General features: G+C 37.2%; 2 protein-coding genes across 5 annotated transcripts in view; both read right to left on the reverse strand.

The window, feature by feature from the left end:
- Window positions 1–16,231, reverse strand: part of srpk3 (SRSF protein kinase 3) — a 32,615-nt gene extending 16,384 nt beyond the window's left edge. The window contains exons 1-9 of the mRNA XM_077223083.1: window positions 16,131–16,231; window positions 15,600–15,711; window positions 12,874–13,265; window positions 8,185–8,293; window positions 7,903–7,990; window positions 7,729–7,816; window positions 6,868–6,974; window positions 5,601–5,766; window positions 1,976–2,001 (exon numbers count right to left, since the gene is read on the reverse strand). Of these exons, the coding sequence (XP_077079198.1) occupies window positions 1,976–2,001; window positions 5,601–5,766; window positions 6,868–6,974; window positions 7,729–7,816; window positions 7,903–7,990; window positions 8,185–8,293; window positions 12,874–13,265; window positions 15,600–15,711; window positions 16,131–16,146 (1,104 nt within the window). The 5' untranslated portion in view covers window positions 16,147–16,231. The remainder of the gene's footprint in view (window positions 1–1,975; window positions 2,002–5,600; window positions 5,767–6,867; window positions 6,975–7,728; window positions 7,817–7,902; window positions 7,991–8,184; window positions 8,294–12,873; window positions 13,266–15,599; window positions 15,712–16,130) is intronic.
- A 1,306-nt stretch (window positions 16,232–17,537) lies between these two features.
- Window positions 17,538–20,952, reverse strand: part of plxnb3 (plexin B3) — an 89,672-nt gene continuing 86,257 nt past the window's right edge. For all 4 annotated transcript variants that reach the window (XM_077223912.1, XM_077223911.1, XM_077223909.1 and 1 more), the window contains one exon: window positions 17,538–20,905. In XM_077223912.1, coding sequence (XP_077080027.1) covers window positions 20,801–20,905 — 105 coding nt within the window. In that variant the 3' untranslated portion in view covers window positions 17,538–20,800. The remainder of the gene's footprint in view (window positions 20,906–20,952) is intronic.

Genomic DNA, 20,952 nt, shown 5'->3' on the forward strand with positions numbered 1-20,952 from the left:
ACGCATGAAGAAAAAAAATACTATTTGGATAATTACTCTTTTTAAACTTTTTAAAGAAACATTCATCCAAGTACAAAATCTGTAGCCTAACATTTAAAACAGACCAAAACAAAGATAAAATGCATAATAATAAATAATTTGATTATTTTTTATTTTACATTACATTTTATCCTATCATTGATATATCATTAATATTATTATTAAATTTATGATAAAACTAGAAATAAAATAATTAAAAGCCAATTTGGCATATTGGGCACTAACATACAACATAAAACTCTTATTCTTGGAAGAGACTGACCAGGATATTAACCAGGGCTGCCAACTCTAAACTCTTACGTTCAGCGCGTGACGGACTTGACACTGTTCTCACGCTCTCACGCCACACATGCATATTCTCATGCAGTGAAAAAACATCGCGCCGCAAAGACGACACGGACAGAGTGCAGACAGCTGATAAGCAGATAACAAAGCCTCAGCTTTCAAATTTCTAAGTTTTATTGCAAAATTCAAACAATAAATACTGTTTTGGCACTCTTAAAATAGCGTGACATATCGCTGTAGCCTCAGTTAAAGAAAAAGGGCGAGCACGTGAACCAATCTCTTCCTCTTTACTACAAGTTACAGTACAAAATAAACATGAATGAACATCAGAGGGTATGTTGAAAGAACCAATACTTACGAAAATGTCTCATGTAATCACAATCAGTGTTTCAACAGCGGAAAAAAGCTTGTAAATAATGTCACAACATTAAACTATAGTTAGTAAGAAAATGCATATTAATTATATGTACTATATTATATATTAATTATAATTTTACTTGAATAAAATGAAAAGTTATTATTATAACTTTATTTTTATAAAATCATCCCTAAATGCAACTGAATACAAATCAATTGTTAATTAACCTTTAATAATAATTTACCAGCTGACAGGGTTCCCTGTGTAGTTTACAACATTAGTTGAGAAAGATTTTTTTCTTTGAGAAAAATGAACATGTACTATTGCATCCATGTATATCCCCAAATTAATCGATAATTGAATCACAAGCTCATGAATCGAATCGTGAAATTTGTGTCAACACAATCCCCCCCCAACCCGCCAATTCTCACTCCTAGCTGAACTCAAAAGTTGGCAGCCCTGATATTACACCCTTCCAAGCGGATAATTGAGTTATCTTTTTTTCTTTTCAATGTTTCTTTCCTCATCTCAGTGGCAGAGACAGTCTTGCTTTTTGCCATTCATCTCATTTATATTCAGAAGAGAGGAAAATGTGACAGTAATTTGTGAAACCGCTCTCTGCAGAGGTGGTGGCTGAAATAAGAAAAGCAGGATACAGGGAGCGGGAACGCACCGGATCTCTGTCTGACTGTCATGACGTGAGAAAAGATAATGCTCCTTTCTGAGAACAGCTTAAAGCGCAGCTCTTTTCTCACTTTTAAAATAGTCACTTTCTTCAAAAGAATAAAAGAGGAAAATGAACCGAAATGCAGTGATCAGATGAAGGACCATAGCTAGCTGGTTTAATGATCCAGCATGCAAACACCTCTGAAAGGCCTAATAATGTTAGTGAGGAGTTAACGGTGCAAAATCAACACATCTGTGGGGCGACACCGAGCATCAAGACCAAATCCACTGACTGGGTGAACACAAAAGAAATGTTTTCTCCATGCACTGAGCATTTAAACTTAGACTCTACGCGTTTACATGTTTATAAAACGTGCTTAAGATCAGTTATCGGCCAAAATATTTTGAAAGCATATTTTGAGCGTAGCTTGCATTCTCTTTGCCCAGATCAGTGGTTTTGACCCTGGACATGGAGATGTGCCTCTTTCCCGATGGTTCATGCCCGTGTATCTACAGAGGCAGGGGTGGGTTAGGGTTACAGCAGGCAGATTATAACAGTCATGTGTCTTTTTCACCAGGACAAACTACATCCTCTCTGTATTTCAGCAGGCACAACTCTGAACGTACCTGTTTTTCTCTTGGGGCCGTGCTAACTGCCGTCAGAACAGAAGAGGAAAGAGGGAAGGGACAGAAAACCACAATGATAATAATTATAATAATTTAAAATAAAAAGAAAACAGAGAAAGAAAAGATAGGACACCAGTTAGAAACCAAACAGACGACAGAGAAGAAATGAGAAATGATTGGCATATTCACCACAGAAGCAGAGGAGAAATGACGACCATCATGCAGATCAATTTCATTGGCACATTTCTAGTCCATTCAAAGTTAAAAACACAACCAAGTGACTTTCTTACTTGCTTTCTTACCTTTGTAACTTTACTTGTAAAAATCATGTGGAAAATAACCCCTAATCTATGACCTGGACTCAATTGTTGACAAGGAAAGAACTGTGAGCTTGAGCTAAAATTCGCAGGAAGGCAAATCTGTGCAAAAAGGATTGGCCGTCACTGCTATAGTAAGGCTGTAAGTAGGGCTGCAAAAAGATATCTATAAAATCAGTAATGAAACTAAAAACAAACTTCATTATCTACAAGTTTTAAATTTGAAAAATTGAAGTACAACTGATCATTATGTCGAGATCATCACATTGTGTTGTTATAGTTTATGCCAGGGATACTCAAATTAGATATCACTCAAGGGACACTTTTAGAAAACGCTGGATGACCAGGGGTCAGGGATTAAAAAACCAGGCAATACTTGACTTCCATTTGGTATAGACAGAAGTATAAACCACAGAGCTATGTGTTACACCAGCCTCATATTTTTAATCAAAACAGTAATAAATGCTGGTCAGTCTTCGAAAGGCATTTCCAGCACAATATGCAATATCAAAGAATTAAAAACTGTAAATCTTATTTATGCATGAATACATTAAAGTTGTGATGAAATGAAAAGAAGCACTGTGTATTGTGTCGTACATCATAGTGAAATGGATTATTGTAAAAGAAAAAAGAATAGGGACTTGGTGTGTTGGTTTGCGTTAGATGTGGCCATTGTACTCCAAAATGTATGCAAATTTCAGTACACGCTGGCATTAGATTGTAAGAAATTGGTGGGTTTTGTGCAGACTAAATGATTGAAGTCGTCTGCCATACGTCACCAAAGAGAAGTCTGTCATTTTCACAAGAAGATCGAGTTATGGCGGTTTTTTTTTAAATGACAAGGTCAAAAAAATTTTTTTTATATATATAAAAAATAAAAAAATAAAAAAAAATATATGCATGGATGAATTGTTCACAATATGATCGGTAATTAATTAAAAATTTGATTGTGAATTTTATGCTTACTTAATAAAATTCATAAATTAACTTTGGAGCTGTTTACTTCACATGTAAAATTTACATTTAAAGTTCTGAAAGAAATTAATCGGATTCAGCAGTTTAGAAATACAATAAGACGAAGAAAAATTCAATCTGGTCACACTAAACTTAAAATGAAGAATTAATTGAATTTCAAAACTGATTAGACTGTATTTTGAATGCATGTTTTACACCACATCAACACTGCAAGCAACAAAATACACTGAATTACAATGATCTGTGGTCATACTGGAAGTAAGTAGTGTAGTGCGACAAAACTAAAACGGCGTTTACAGTGTAGACATTTTGATTATAGTGGCCCATAGACAGAACTTTGAGTATCCCTGGTTTACAGCATTGTATGCTGTTCGTCACATTATATGAATATTATAAGGTTGTCAAACGTAACAGTGCTACCGGTACCCTTCGGTACTAAAAAAAAAGTTGATGGTACCAGCATTTTTGCAGTACCAATAGCACGGAGTATATTTGGTACCTGCTGATAGACACACTGCTTTCAAATGCTCTTGTTTCATGCTTGTTTGAGTGCTCTGTGAGCTCCGAAGGTTTATAGGGACGTCCCGCGTGACGTCACGCCATTCGAGGCAGCCATTTTGACGGAATAGAAAATGCTATACCGCCGGTGATAATACAGCTCATCGCGAAATATTTCTATCATGCCCGAGCGATGCTGTGCAGTTGGATGCGATCAGACACGTGATCATACAAAAGGAATATCTTTATACCGTATCCCAAAAGAAACAAAACGGAGAAACAAGTGGTTGGCGGCAATAAACAGGCAAAACGCTGATGGCGGTGTTACTGTTTGACTTCCAACTCAACACAATCCAACTCAACACAGCTTTGCAGTCTTCATTTTGGATCAGGTAAGTTGTCCCCTCGAAGGCTAATGAATGATTTCTCGGAGTTCGGGATCAAATGTTATAAATCCACTGTTGCCATAGAAATCCGCAATGTGTGTGTGTGAACTACCATTCAGCATAACATAACAGGGCTCTCAAGTGTCACGCATTGAGCGTGACAGTCACTCATTTCGGTCTTTTGTCACGCTCTCCTGTCACACATTGTATTTCTCACGCTGAAAAAGTATTTGTAATATATTTAATATGCCGCAGCGCCAAAACACTGGCCGCGCCGCTCTCACTGTGGAACCGGCAGGAATCAAGCGCGTCTCCTCTGGTGTTGTTCGTCGAGCTACATAATAGCCAATCAGAAAATAGCACTATTGTATCTGGGTAAGATTTAACGGAAATTTACACGGTTCTAACGGTGTATGGGTTGCCTACATTTTTCTACGTTTTTTTGTAGCAGTGAAAAAAAACCTACCAACATTAGCTAGAAACAGTATTAAAGTAGTAGTAAAGAGTAGAGAAGAGAGCCGTGGAACTGCTCAGTTAGCTTCAGAGTCAGTAACGTTACTGGTAAATGCATTTACCTAACACACTGTAGCCCAATGTCAAAACGTTTTTATGTAATTATATTATTAGTATAATAATATACTAATAATATACATTACCCACGGCAATCGATCTATTATTAGGGGTGTCCCACCCCTAATAATAGATCCATTGCCACTGAGTAGCTGACGGATGTATTCCGTCAAAATGGCTGACACGCGGCTAGGGGTCACGTGACTGGGAGATCCCTATAGTGTTTTTACAAGGTTGAGCATTGTAGCCAATCCCTGTAAAGCACATGAACACAATGACCTAGTCAGAAAGTTAGTCAAAATCTGCTTAACACCGCTGAGGAACAAGGTTTTCATTATAACCTTTTATCATAACCAACAAAGTGTAAATAAGATGTGTAAATAAGAGCGTCGCTGTATGACAGCTTTAGTGGTTAAAAATTAGGCTCTTCTCTAGCTTTCGGTTTAATACTCATTCAAAATTTGAATACAATTTTAGTTTTTCATTCCTAAGTACACTGCAACGTTTCTGGATTGACAACCGTATTTAAATATGCGATTGAACCAGAAACTGTGATGACTGACAGTCATAATGAGACTAAAAGGGACAAAACTATTTCATTCAAAAACTACAACCTCAAAAGTTTGCTCCGATACCGAAATTGGTATCGAGAACCGCAAGATTTTACTGGTATTGGTACCGACTACTGAAATGTTGGTACCATGACAACCCTAGAATATAATGTAAAATGTTTCTTTATATATTGTCTATTATAGTCAATGCATTTATTATGCAAGCATTAAATAAGTCTGAAGGGAGCGTTACGCAAATCTCAAGTGATACTACGGTGAGTCTCAGGTGAGCCTGATGTGATTTACACTTGAAAACAAAGAACTGTACCAGAAGAGCCGGAGGGGGGCGGAGCTCCAGCTTTCTGCCATATCGTGGCCTCTGCCGCCAGCCGTCTCACGTACACCTCATTCACGTCCAGCAAGATGTTTTCAGGCTTTATGTCTGTATGGATGATCTTGCATTTTGTGTGTAAGTAATCCAAGCCCTCGAGAACCTGGAGGAGAGAAATAAAACATGTCTGAATAAGGGATGTCAATTTACAGAAATTCCCGTAATCAATAGTTGTTTAAATTTAAATTAATCGATAACCTTAACCAATTAAATGTTACTTAACAACCATTTAACCAACACAAAATAGGTGTAAGCTTAATAAGCTTGGCTTTACAGTGAATATAGGGAATATGACCAACACTTAACATTTTTTTAGCTTTTTAATTACCTGGCATATTAAAAGTGCACTATTTTGATAGCGTGAAAAAATAACATGAGTAAACAATGTTAGATTGCATATCTTTATTTAGAGCTGGTGGTCTCGAACGAGTTCAATCATAACATAAGTTGACACGCTGCTTGGTTAAAGCTATAGGACTTCCGAGATTCGTGTCGCAATTATGACGCAGTGTTTTCCAACATCATTTGAAAGTTCAACCAATGGAAACTGGATCTCAGGTGTGGTGGGTGGGTATAGTGGGTAGGGAAGATGTGTAGAAACCAATCGGAAAGCTGGAGCACGCTTGAATTGGTGAGATTGCTCAGACTGACAGGTCTTCATTTACCATGTGCCACAGAATAGGAGCACACAGCTGAAACAACGCTGGAAGATCGGCACTCTTCAACCAGTTTCTTATTACTTGTTTATTTGATGTACTTTTATTGTGGTGCTTACACAAGTAGTAACTCTTATGTTCTGTAAAATCACTTGTTTGTAGGTTTTTTTGGACCCTTGGTTAAAATTGGTTTAAAAAAACGGCTAGCCTTCCTAATCCATTGCATTGCTTGAAGGCATTAAAACATTTAGAATACATAAAGACATAAAAGAATACATAAAGAATACATTTTAGTATTTATCAGCTGCAAGTGTTTTGACCATGAGAAGCAAGCTCCTCAAGACCTCAAAACGCTTAATTGACCATCGATATATCGGTTAAATTATTATCAACTATTAATCGACCATCAATTAATCGTTAGCATCACTAATCTGAACCCTTTCCAGGGGTTTGATGGAGCTGCAATGTGTGTACTGTATGCTGGTAAAAACAAGCCTGAGAAACTGTTGTTTGTTTTTGACATTTTTATAAAGGAAAAACCGTCCCACCTGTCGTAGAATGCTCTTCACACAGATCAGTGGCAGACCCATGTAGTTCGATTTGATGATCCATTTCAACAGCTGGTGACCAAGCACCTCTAGTACCATACACACATCTGAGAGGACAAGGAGTCAAGGACAGAGTCTGTGATTATTAAACCACAAGAATCCTGCTATTTAAATATGGAGTCAGCATGTTCCACGCATCCCAGAGTGAATGAGTGGCAGTTTTGTCTGCTACAGATACTCAAGTGAGCTTTTTTGATAAAAAAGCTATCGTCAAATACAACACAAAAACTAGCAAAATAAATGTTTGGTTTAAGTTTTATGGTTTAAAATCATGACAGAAAAATATTATTAATATTTATATTTATAATAACAAAATAATGGGGGGGGGGGGGTATGTAACTATTTCTTTTTTTTAATCTGTTTTCTGTTGTGTAGGAATTGTTATATTTTCATTTGATTACATTTTAAAAGGGTTAAATTATTAAGGTTTTATTAATTACATTGATTAGACATGTTTTATGATGATTCAAATTTTATTAATCCAGAAAACACAGATTTTTTTTTCTGGGGAAAATGAAATGGAATTTGTGAAAAAAATGCCATTGATTTTATTGGGCCCTAGAAAAAGAAATAATATAAAATAGTGTAGGCTTGAAAGTCAAGAGCGAGTAAATTATTATATTATAAAAACAAACATGTGTTGAATCATGCACAATAAGAACAAGAGCATGTATTAAGAAAGTAAGTCGAGTCAATATTGATTTCGTGCTGACTTTAAATGACAGAAGACTTCAGATATGACTTCTACAGCTAACAGAGGAGCATCAGCATGCTGGTCACGTAACAGGCAGTAAAGGATACGAACACCATTGACACCAGAGATTTTGAAGTCATCGATGAGCTGTACCACCCTCTCTCGTTTGGTGTCTGTGGGGTCGCTGTCTCGCACCTGAGGAAAAACTCTGTCAGAATATATATTCATCTTTGTTTTTAAATTAACTTCAACTGGTAAATGTATTGAATTCTCAGACTTACACATTTCAGTAGTTTAATCTCATCCAGTGCAGTCTCAGTGTAGTGCTGGGCACTTTTAACCACTTTCAGTGCCACAAACCGTTTCCGTCTACAGACAAATGTCATATTCACACAGACAGTCAAACAGCATGTGAGGCTGGATATCCATACATGACTATCTGGCTGACTATCCATAATCTGACATCGGCTTACATCTCAATATTTAGAGATTGCGCACCTAGTTCCAGCAGTTTAATCTCAGGGATTAGGATTCGTGTAGATCCCAGCATGTAAAATACTCACTGTAGATCCCAGCACAACCATACAGTGGAGAAATGACCCCATCCCAGTTTCCTGACCACGTGATATCTGCCATTAAATAAGTCTCCAATCTTCACTGGATAATATCCTCCTGGAAAAAATTTGTTACACAGCATTCATTCAACCAGTCATTACCATTCATTACTGCTGTAATAATATCAATATATAATAATAGAACGCGTATAGCATCTATTTCACAACAGCTTTGAATGTAACTCATTCAATCAGAAATAAGAGATGGAAACATTTGCTTTGTAATATTAGTTGTTACTGTTATAAGACTTGTTTCATAAAGTGAAGTTGTTTTGCACCACGAGAATTAATGGACCGCATTATTAGACTGTTTTCTAAGGCTGCAGCCGCTGCACAATATGTTAAAACCATTTCATAGAGTAAATCACAAAGGCTGCAATTCAATTAAATAAATACAGGTCCTTCTCAAAAAATTAGCATATTGCGATAAAGATCATTATTTTCCATAATGTAATGATAAAAATTAAACTTTCATTTATTTTAGATTCATTGCACACCAACTGAAATATTTCAGGTCTTTTATTGTTTTAATACTGATGATTTTGGCATACAGCTCATGAAAACCCAAAATTCCTATCTAAAAAAATTAGCATATTTCATCCGACCAATAAAATGTGTTTTTAATACAAAAAAAGTAAACCTTCAAATAATTATGTTCAGTTATGCACTCAAAACTTGGTCGGGAATCCTTTTGCAGAAATGACTGCTTCAATGCGGCGTGGCATGGAGGCAATCAGCCTGTGGCACTGCTGAGGTGTTATGGAGGCCCAGGATGCTTCGATAGCGGCCTTAAGCTCATCCAGAGTGTTGGGTCTTGCGTCTCTCAGCTTTCTCTTCACAATATCCCACAGATTCTCTATGGGGTTCAGGTCAGGAGAGTTGGCAGGCCAATTAAGCGGAGTGATACCATGGTCAGTAAACCATTTACCAGTGGTCTTGGCACTGTGAGCAGGTGCCAGGTCGTGCTGAAAAATGAAATCTTCATCTCCATAAAGCTTTTCAGCAGATGGAAGCATGAAGTGCTCCAAAATCTCCTGATAGCTAGCTGCATTGGCCCTGCCCTTGATAAAACACAGTGGACCAACACCAGCAGCTGACATGGCACCCCAGACCATCACTGACTGTGGGTACTTGACACTGGACTTCAGGCATTTTGGCATTTCCTTCTCCCCAGTCTTCCTCCAGACTCTGGCACCTTGATTTCCGAATGACATTCAAAATTTGCTTTCATCCGAAAAAAGTACTTTGGACCACTGAGCAACAGTCCAGTGCTGCTTCTCTGTAGCCCAGGTCAGGTGCTTCTGCCGCTGTTTCTGGTTCAAAAGTGGCTTGACCTGGGGAATGCGGCACCTGTAGCCCAGTTCCTGCACACGCCTGTGCACGGTGGCTCTGGATGTTTCTACTCCAGACTCAGTCCACTGCTTCCGCAGGTCCCCCAAGGTCTGGAATCGGTCCTTCTCCACAATCTTCCTCAGGGTCCGGTCACCTCTTCTCGTTGTGCAGCGTTTTTTGCCACACTTTTTCCTTCCCACAGACTTCCCACTGAGGTGCCTTGATACAGCACTCTGGGAACAGCCTATTTGTTCAGAAATTTCTTTCTGTGTCTTACCCTCTTGCTTGAGGGTGTCAATGATGGCCTTCTGGACAGCAGTCAGGTCGGCAGTCTTACCCATGATTGCGGTTTTGAGTAATGAAACAGGCTGGGAGTTTTTAAAAGCCTCAGGAATCTTTTGCAGGTGTTTAGAGTTAATTAGTTGTACCAAAATCATCAGTATTAAAACAATAAAAGACCTGAAAAATTTCAGTTGGTGTGGAATGAATCTAAAATATATGAAAGTTTAATTTTTATCATTACATTATGGAAAATAATTAACTTTATCACAATATACTAATTTTTTTAGAAGGACCTGTATATGCACTGCCGGTTTCGGAGTGATTTGTTGTCTATTGTGATTTCAAATTAAAAGTGTAAACCCTGGCTCTGAGTTTGCATGTTTTGATGTCCACATGTTCTTGTTCAAGAAATTAAAGTGTAAATTGCAGGTTTAATTTTTCACGAAGATAATGCAATGTGCTTATAAAACATAAAGATAAGAACCGCCCACCATTGTTTTTTATGTTTTTTATACCAAAATGCCGAATATAATATGAAAAGTTGGTACGTTTTACAGTGGTTTTAAGCACGCCCCCTCCGTTCCACTAGGCTGGGCGTGACGTCATAAGAGGGACTCCAAGCCTAGAGTTACCGTTAGTCTAACGGCAAGTAACAAAAATGGTGAACTATTGTGTTTGTGCGGGATGTACAAATACTTCTAATACGGGAGAGAGGCTCCACAAGTTCCCCAAGGACAAACGGCTGATTCGTGCCTGGGTGAAGTTTGTGGCTACGAAGCGAGCTGATTTTAGTAGAAACGTTTTTTAGATTCAGAAGTGATTAATTAAATTACTGAATTGAAAAACATACTCGTGTGTGCTGGCTTCAAGAGGACCGTGATCCTGCCTGAAATGAGAGTAAGCTATGCGCAAAACAAACGGGTTCAGGCAGCATGCGTCAAAACCAGGATGCTGCGTAAGGCACTTCAGATTTGCCGGTCGCGGGTCGACCTGCTCCACTAAACTCCAAAACGCGTTCACTTCACGACAGCACATACTCTCCACTGCTGATTCCATTGGGTGGCATAGCCCACACAAACACCTGTCAAACACAGCGATAGGGACATCGATCTATTTTTTTCTTTCTGACCATGAGCATTGTTAATTAGTTGCGTTTTAGCACAGGCAATATCGCGTTCTGTCAACAGATGCCAGCAAAAGCGCCATTGTGCCTGTGCAGTGTGTGCATCTCTACAGCTCTGATTAGGACCACTAACACCATGTAAGTAAATAATGTCTTCAGTTGTTGTCCCTTCTTGCTATTCTAACATGACGGCAAGATTTTGAAAAGACTTTAGCTTGTTTCCTAATGTTATCCGGGCTAGCACCAGGCTAACCTAGGCTAGCTCTAGCTACTCACCAGGAAACCTGGCCAACCCTCCACTAATTTTCCTCACACCAAGCATTAATAACTCTTTGAGGGCCATGATTTCTGACAATTTCTTCCCCTCTCTCACGCCTGACTGGTTTTAAATTGTAGGGCTGTGGTCCATCAAGAATTTGATGGTTTCCCACCTCTTCAGTCTCCCAGTCGTTCTCCATAGTCAAACCGCAAACGGTAGGAATCTAGCACAGTACGGGTTGCTACTCCCTGTTATGACGTCATCACCCAGTTACGGTAAAAAACTTGCTACCTTTGAAGAAACCCCAATAAATGTTATTTTAACGCCTTTTAAGACCGAAATTTTTAAATATATATATATATTGAGCACTTTAATTAACACATTAATTGATTGTGGTGGTTAACCTGCAATTTACACTTTAAGTTAACACTAGCATTTCTATTGTAAAGAAGTGCCAAATGTTAAAGATAAAGTGGACATTTGAATTAACTGTTGTAAAGTGTAACAACAAACAGCAGACCGTTGGCGCCAGTGGCGCAACTTTGGTTTAAAATGTGTGTCTGACAGGTGTGGGGGTGGGTGGGGTTGCTAATAGAATGCTAAATTTGATATATGTACAATAACAATTTTCAGAAAAAAAGAGCATTATGATGTGCAGAAATCAATCTCAATATTACATTGGGTTAAATTTGTTGTTTAATGAGATATACTAATATTGTTAGCACTTAGAATTTTCATGAAAATAAATGCATAGACCTGCAAATTTTGCTTGTGCACTTAAATGGTCTATTGGTAACTTTTGCCAAGCGTGTCAGAGGTTCTGGGTTCTAATTCGCACTTGTATAGTTTTTTTTTCATCAAAACCGAATGTGTTCATCAGTGAGACGTCGACATCAACATTGAGAGGTTTGCACTTTTTTCACTGAAATAAATGTTTGTGTTATTACACAGAGAGTAAAGTACCGAAAAAAGTACCGTACCGAATTCCAGGTTAAAATGTGAATGGTACCCAACCCTAGTTAATTGTAATAAATCTGAAATAAAATAAATATAAATATTAGATGAAAAACTTAAAACGAAAATATGAAATGTTGCTTTAGCAACTGACTAAAATAAATTAAGTGGAAATAAATCAAAACTAAAAGTGAAATAAAATTAAACCTAAACAGTAATATAAAAAAATAGAATTGCAAAAGCACATAACATGATAAAAATGTAACTACAATTTAAACTAAATAACATGTTTAATGAAAACTATAATAGTATATAAATAATACTAAAATAGCACTTTTTTTGCACTGACACCAGATGTGTTTTTTGTTAGGAATATCATTTTTTGGTTTGCGTCAATGTCCCAAATAAAAGTGCTTTTCATTTGGAAAGTACTCAATTAACTGGATTATTAAAAACAGGCATTATCATAGGGTTTAATATTTTAATAATCCCCCCACCCCACACACACACACACACAAACTAACTGTGATGAGATACATATTTCTGAGACTTATATCAAGTTGTTAGATTTTGGTGATACGCCCATCTCTTTAGGTTGAACAACTTTATAATAAGGATCAATAAGTATCTTTAAAATTGGTTGTACAGAAAATATCAATTTAAAACTGATTTCTGATGATAATCCTACCTTTACAGTAATCTGACGGATTCTCCTGCTCCTCGTCATCTGACCCGAGTAATTCTGCTGGGGGCGGGGAAAAGTCTGGAGGGGGAGGGCTCTGAGCTTGTGGTGGGGTCAGCTGATTGGACGGGTCCTGTGGAGTGGGAGGAGTCGTGGAGAGAACTGAAGGTAGGCCCAGTGAAGGTGTAATGGGAGTGGAAGGTGTGCCTGGAGACGAGAGGACGCTGGGTGAGGAAACCACTGTGATGGGAATGGAGAGAGGGAGGGGGGCTGGAGGCTGGAGGTCTGGGGGGCTCTGGGAAAGGTTTAGTGGAGGCGTCGGGGGCGACTCTGGAGGGGTGGCGGATCTGTGGATGGTGAGGATGTGGCACAGTTCATCGGAGGAGGGGATCTGGGGTCTGAAGAGCAATAAAAAAAGAGAAGAAGAGGTGTTTAATACAACATCGATGGTTGGCATCCTGTCTGAAAGTACATTCTTCTACATTATGTCACTTCTTTGTTGTCTATGCCAAACACAGCCATGTTTAAAGGCGCAGAATGTTACTATTTATAATCAAGCATCACTGATGACTACTTCATAAATAATACATCAACAGCTACTACTTTTCATAAGCAATCTCTAGCGGTGACTTTCATATCTAGGGCTTATGATCTCACTCGAAATACATATTCTTCGACCATCTGTGCGCTTCAGAACATCAATGCCAAGAAACAGCCAAGAAGTACTTCTAAAGGGGTTAGCAACAGTGGTCAACCAATAAGTTTTTTTTCCCAATGATTATATCTAGAGAGCAACGCGGCTATTATAATGGCAGACATTTACATTATACACAATGACATTCTAGTATAACAACAGTACATCATTGTTTGATATTAATGATATTTCAGTGCAACATTAAAAGCATGCCATTTTCGGTCTGTGTTACTGGCATAAACAGTAATGAAAGCTGATGGTGTAAATACAGGGCCGGATTATCCATAGACGGGATTGGACGAGTGCCCTGGGGCACTAGCCAATCGGGGGTGGGGGGGGGCACCAAATGATTAAGAGAATGACAAAATCTTTAAAATAATTTTCATGTTTTGTATGTGTATATATATATATATATATATATATATATATATATATATATTATTTAACTGGAAAAGATGCAAATATAAAATGAACAGTTAATGATAAAATATATACAGAGAGAATAAAAAATATGCATATAAAGAATTGCGATTGGGTCAGGTCACAGTGTAGCCTATTTCTTCGAAATGAAGAAAAGACAGAGACATTGATCGGCATCACCTGCAGAAGGCACTAGTAGCGAAAAATGCCTCAACCGATACTCAAGCAGCAGCTAATGTTGTGAGCAAACGCGGTAGCCTAACACAAAGTCTAGAAGTTGTTCTGCTAAAGGCAAGGCTTATTTACCATTAATTCTAGGCAAATACTGTATGTGACGCTGTTGTCGATTTGAAATTTGTGGATTGGTTTTCTTTTAGCTGGTTGCTTAGTTAGAGATGCTTATTACATGCATAACCTGTGTTTCACAGACTGAATTCACTCCGATTGATGAATCTGAATGTAGTGTTTACATGACGCTAAACATGTGATTGAGTTGATGTGCGCGTTTATACGCAAGCTTAAAATCGGAATAGGTAGTATACTGCTGAATATATACAGTTTCCAGCAGTTTGCGCAAAATACCCATCTCCTACATTAGTTCTTTATTTGTTTTAAACAGCAGGCTTAATATTTATCCATTTCTGGTCATAATTTGGGGACAATGAGCACATGAACCATTGTTGTATCGTGACCAGTCGTCCGATCGAGCTCAATCGGATCAATAAAGGTTGAATAAAAGCCTTTCATTTCGATTGAGCCGTCAATCCGATTACTAATGGATTTGTTTGTATTTAAACGTTTTTGCTGCTGTGCGTCACTGTGATTCTGAATTTAGCTGATTCTTGGGCTTGCTTATTTGGTATATGGGTTTTTTAGACATAAGGTTTTGCATGTAGTCCTCATACATACCATTTATGATGGAAATAAAGATATTTAATATGACATGTTCATGTTGGACTAGCATGTGAGTTGTATGGGGTGGGGCACTTAAAATGTGGTCACCCTAGGGCACTACACGTGTTAATCAGGGCTTGTGTAAATATAATGTCTTCTTAGAATACGATACTAAGAGCACGTGATAGTTATGTAGGAGAAGCACATACACATCTGTTCTATATATCTTCTCGCTATTCCGGCCTAGCCTACTTCCGAAAATCTGTATCGCAGCACTGCCATTGACCCTTTTTACAGACTGTGATGACAGGATCGTTTATTATATAACTACGATTGTTTGGCTGAAAGAAGAAAGTTAGATACACCTAGGATGGCTTGAGGGTGAGTAAATTATGGGATAATTTCCTTTTGGGGTGAACTAACCCTTTAATAGTTTGTAATTTTACTTATTTGACCGTTACTAGTTTATTCTGTGTACTAAATTAACAAATGCGTGAAATATTTGTACATGATCTGTGGTTCTTATCCATGATGTGTATTGTTCAGTTTTTTTTTTCAGGGATGTGTTAAAATAGGTTCCACGTACATGGACTAGGAGGGAGGGCCATGAGTCAATATGCTTATCTGGAGAAGTGACTCCCATGGCCACCCTCCTATATATTTTTAGCAGCATCTCACAGAGCAGAAACCCAGATCTGGATTCTGCCCAGTTAGACACACTCACCCCAGGTCCAAACTAGAGATCTCCACTGCTGCTGTTTTGCGGTGCTTCTTGTTTTTCTTCTTCTGCTTTTTGCCGTGGCTGTTCTGGGAAAGGCTGTTATCACTGCTGAATACTGCCATGCATCAGAGAGAATATCATATAACAGAATACATATTAGACACGCTGTTATAGGCACCCCCACCCCCAATTCACTATGTATGAGTATGGAGGGCAATCCAGCAACATGCATAATCAGATCGAGGATATTACATCGTCAACAGGCTATATGACTTAACTAATCCCATGCATTAATCAATAATCCACCGAATAATTCATACGAAAAGAAAAATCTGTGAAAATCCGAACATTAGATCCTCTAAACGTGCTCGCACTTAGCTCTACCGCTAACACGGGCTCTAGTCATCAAAACAAGCGTAATTTTAACTCTCGACAAGCAGACACTGTTGTATTTATACTAAAAACACATAATACATCCACAGACATTAATATGTTAACGGCTTTTTGGCTGTTTTTTAATAAAAACACTCTCACCGTTCATCGATATCATCGGGACAGCTGTCACCTCACGGAACGCACATTCGCTTCAGCTGGTTCTGCGCATGCGCACTGGGGCACAGCGCCGTATTGACAGCAGCTCATGCATAGTCCATACTAGCCTACATAGAATAAATACCAAATAATATTTTGATACAATTTTAACGTAGTTCTACTATTTGGCTACTTTAATTTCTGAATCCAAAAAAGCACATTGTCCACCTCAGACATTAAAGACATTTTCCAAATTAGTGAGAGAAAAAATAAACAGATTACACGAAAATTCTTGTGTTATTTTTTTTTAAAATCTGAAGCAACCAATTATGTCATAATTTTCGTGAAAATTTTTCAGAATTTGAACAAAAATCCTATTTATATATTTTTATTGCTGCCAATAGGCCTACTGTATGTCAGGCTGACCTCAGGAGGCACAAAATTGACTCTCTCTCTTTTTTCCGGCCAAAAGTGTCAAGGTTGAGACTAGGATGGCAGGGTTGAAGGAACACTTTTTTCATTTGAATTATTTTAGTAACCTATTTTTTAACTTGGCCTATTTAGCACTATATTTAGCTATATTTTTAGGCACATTCTAACCCTGTAACAAAACATTTTTCCACCTCATTATTGAAGGCTTATTATCTTTTTTTCCCCAAATGTGACTACAAAATAAAATATGTAAATTATGTGTGACAATTTTCGGTAACTCTTTACAATAAGGTTCCATTTGTTAACATGAACTAAGAATAAACAATACTTCTACAGCCTTTATTAATCTCAGGTAATGTTAATTTCAACATTTACTGATGCATTTTTAAAATCAAAGGTTATATACATAGTATTTAATGTATCTAAGCTACATGGACAGTTGTATTTTTATTAACTAACAAAGATTCATAAATACTGTAACAAACACATGCTCATTGTTATTTAATATTAGTTAACGGATTAACTAATGGTACCGAACTAATTTTCCTGAAAATGGTTCAGAATTTGTGGGATCCATCCATTTAAAATATTGGGTGCATCCAAAATCACATACTTATATAGTAGACAAAAAATAGTATGTGATAAAAGTATTATGTCTGAATTCACAGTTATCATAAAAAGGTATGCAAAAAGTACCAGGATGACCTATTACTGATTCCGGTGAGACTCTGAAGTGTGCATACGATGGACACTTTAATATCCCATGAGGCCACGGGTGTAGAGACGTAACTGATGCTGGTAGGTCACATGATAATGACAACATGTCGATTGTAGTACGTCCAGATTACATTCATACAATTATATATATATATATATATATATATATATATATATATATATATATATAACACATACTTTTTTAGCACCTATACCTAAGAGAGCATGCAATTTCGGAAAATTCAAACCAGCAAACACATCTTCACTGTTAAAATTATAGCTTTATTTTTTTTCCCAGATACAAATTTCCATTTCACTCATTTTAACATTTCGGCTTCCAATTTCTCCTGATTGGAGAGAGTAACTCTGTCCAAGTAAAAAAAAGAAAGAAAAAAAGAAGAACATGTCCTCTTCACAATATGTACAGGCACATATACACAATTGTTAGCAAACTATACACAATACAAATACAAAAGAGTAAGTCTTTAGACTGGGTTTATGTTCTCTTTTAACCCCAACTTCATTAGAAAATTACCATATATTATTATTTTTTTGAACCCTTGTATAAAAGTTGTGTAAAACGCGGTGCCGGGCAAGGGCTCCATATACACCAACAATTCTCTAAACAACAGTCTGAATTGTTTATCTGCAAAGATACAAAGCAGTAATCCACACAATTGGCAAAACAGTAAATCGCAAGACTGTACAAAAAGATTTTGCTGGATTCTCTCAGAGAAATGTATACATAACAGGAGATTTACTAAAAAAAAATCAACATCATGTACGAAGCGCTACAGTTACTTACAAACTCTCATGCATACACACACATTCTCAGACAGTGTTTTTATGAGAGCCATGCACTCATAACGCGGTCCATCGAGTGAACCTCTCAAAAAGCACCCCAATCAGAAAACCCAATCAAATCTCAAGCATGCATCAGCCTATAATAATCAGAAAAATACACCAAGAGGCCAAACACATTCAACAACAGGATAATAAACACACAGAATGAGAAAACTAATACGTTTCCCATTTTTAAAACCCAACCCTGTGCATACATTATTATGATGAAGCCTAATAGCTCAAAATCACATAAATAAATGCAGGAACAGGGAAGCCTTCAAAAATACATTTGAGATGTCTAGATAGCATTAAATCCATTTTTTTTTTTAGTTTTATACACAAAAGGGACCATGTTGAAGCACATGGCATCAGCTTCATGATCAAACTACAAAAAAAATGAGACATTATGGATAAGCCAAAATGTAAACACAAAGTGCTTCAGGCAAAAACAAATTATAAGAAGCTAAGAGGAACAGATGCACAAAAAATGCAATTTACACCATCATCATCATCATGGTGAACACAGATCACTCCAGGAAATGAGCTGGTAGGGCAAAGTAGAAATGAATTAGGTTACACATGAGTGTTTGTACTGAATCCATTGAGAATCCTGAGACTCTGCTTCATGTGATCTTTACAACAGGCAACAGCTGTGCCACAGTTCATCTTCTTCTCCATTTGGCAAGTAATGTCAAGCATGTTTACTTGGTAGACATTATAAAAAGTAACAAAGAAGGCACGTTTGGCGCTCATGTATAAATAAGCATTATTTACAATATAATAAGTTAGTTTCTATTCAGTGTCTGATGTACACAACTCTCAAGCCAACTGCTGCTTTTCAAATCATCGGGACCAAGCGAATAAAGATGCTTTTCTCCACTTGTCAACCCAAAATGTCCCAGTTTTGTTTCAATATCTCTCAAGAAACTGGACATTCCAGCTGCGCTTCACCTTTCACGCATGAGACTGAATCTTTGAGAATTGTGCTCTCTTGTGCTGTTCAATTCAAAGCATTAGGAAATCAATGCCATGTGTAAGTGGGGGTGAATCTCACAAACACTGCAAGGTCTTATTTCATGCTTAGATCAAATCAAGTAATGAAGACATTTTGGTAACACTTTACAATAAGGTTGTAGTCAACTACTTTAGTTAACAAGAACTAAGAATGTACAATACTTCTACAGCATTTATTGATCTTAGTTAATAATAATTTCATAATTTACTAAAACATTATTTAAAATCAAAAGTTGTATTTGTTAACTTTAGTTAATGCACTGTGAACTAACATAAACAATGAATGTCTGTATTTTGATTAACTAACATTAACAAAGATTAATAAATACCGTAATGAATGTATTGCTCATTGTTAGTTCATGTTCATTAATACATTAACAAATGTTTTTGACCTTTTTGTAAAGTGTTACCGAAATATTATTTTGATTGAAGAAAAAAGAAAATCAAGCACTTTTTCAGGACCATTACGTTTTTGTGAATCATGACGTTTACAAGAATTACGATACAATGCAAAAAGAAAAGAAAAAAAATGATATATTAGTTCAAGTGTAAAAATATTTTGTGCAAAATATAATTTCTTAATTTTTTTGTTGTTGTTTATTTGAGAGTGAAATGTAGCCTGGACACATATTTTACAGGGATCTATCACAAATCTTGGGCGTGAAGGTGCATTAACGTTATGATCAACTAAAGTTAACCAGGCTATAGTGCTACAAATCAGAATTCAGATGAGCACATTTAACAATTTTGTATCCCTGCGTGAAAAATTCTAGATTTGAGATCCTAACAACAGCAGAAAACTTGAAAACTGTGACCGTTTGTCTTTCTTTTGGATGCAAACATAAAGCTACACAAAAACACACACACAAATATTGTGCTTTTATAACATGTTCTGGCACTTCTGTGCATAGACTTACACTACGGTCCCTGTAAAAGCTTAATACTCGTTTTGATCTGCAATACTAATGTAGAAATGTTAGTATAAAAGGTTAATACAACACGGCCAAGGACAGTCTATTGAGTGTAGGATTTGATAGTGGAGGAGCAGAACATTTCTAATCCTGGAACAAAATACTCCATGTACAGTAGAAGTACATGTGGGACTTGTCCACAGCGCTGACATGATTGTAATGGTTGAACGTGATGGGTTTTGTTGAAACAGTTCATGAAACTCCATACAGTAGATCTGATCACTTGAATGGAAGTAAAAACAATATAAAACGTGTCTTAGCATGTCAAAACATGTGAGAGCTGCTTCAGTAGTGTCATTAAAATAGACTCGGGTCAGAGAATTTGAAATAAGTAAACTTCACATATACAGCAGACCCTTTCAAACAAAACATCACAATTATACAAGCTCTCTCACACACACACACACACACACACACACACACACGAACACGCGTCAATACTCCTGTGAGTAGTTCCGAGTCTGAAAAGCAATACTTCTCCAATAAAAATCCCAGGATTTAAGGATTTATCGAAAGGTAGTGATCCTTACTTCATTTCCTGTTCCCTTTTGTTAAGAATATACAGCAAGTTTATGTGAACGCAAGGGTTTGACGTAGTGCTAGCATTACATCAGCCGATCAATCGAAAAGCACTGATCTGATTTCTCTCAGATGCGATTACTGATGAGTTTAGACAACACGGTAAAAGGTCAAAGTCTAAAGATCAGTGACTTTATTCTCCACCAGGGCGGCGACCTGCTGAAGCCGATATGCCAACTGCATCTTTTGACCCGCAGCGTCTTCCTCCAGAGACATGATAATCTGCACATAATGCAATATGAGAGACATATTCATTTGCTCCAACACAA

The sequence above is a fragment of the Siphateles boraxobius genome, unplaced genomic scaffold (assembly GCF_051911475.1).
Source record: "Siphateles boraxobius isolate OS27281-9 unplaced genomic scaffold, OSU_SipBor_1 9, whole genome shotgun sequence".
Lineage (NCBI taxonomy): Eukaryota > Metazoa > Chordata > Actinopteri > Cypriniformes > Leuciscidae > Siphateles > Siphateles boraxobius.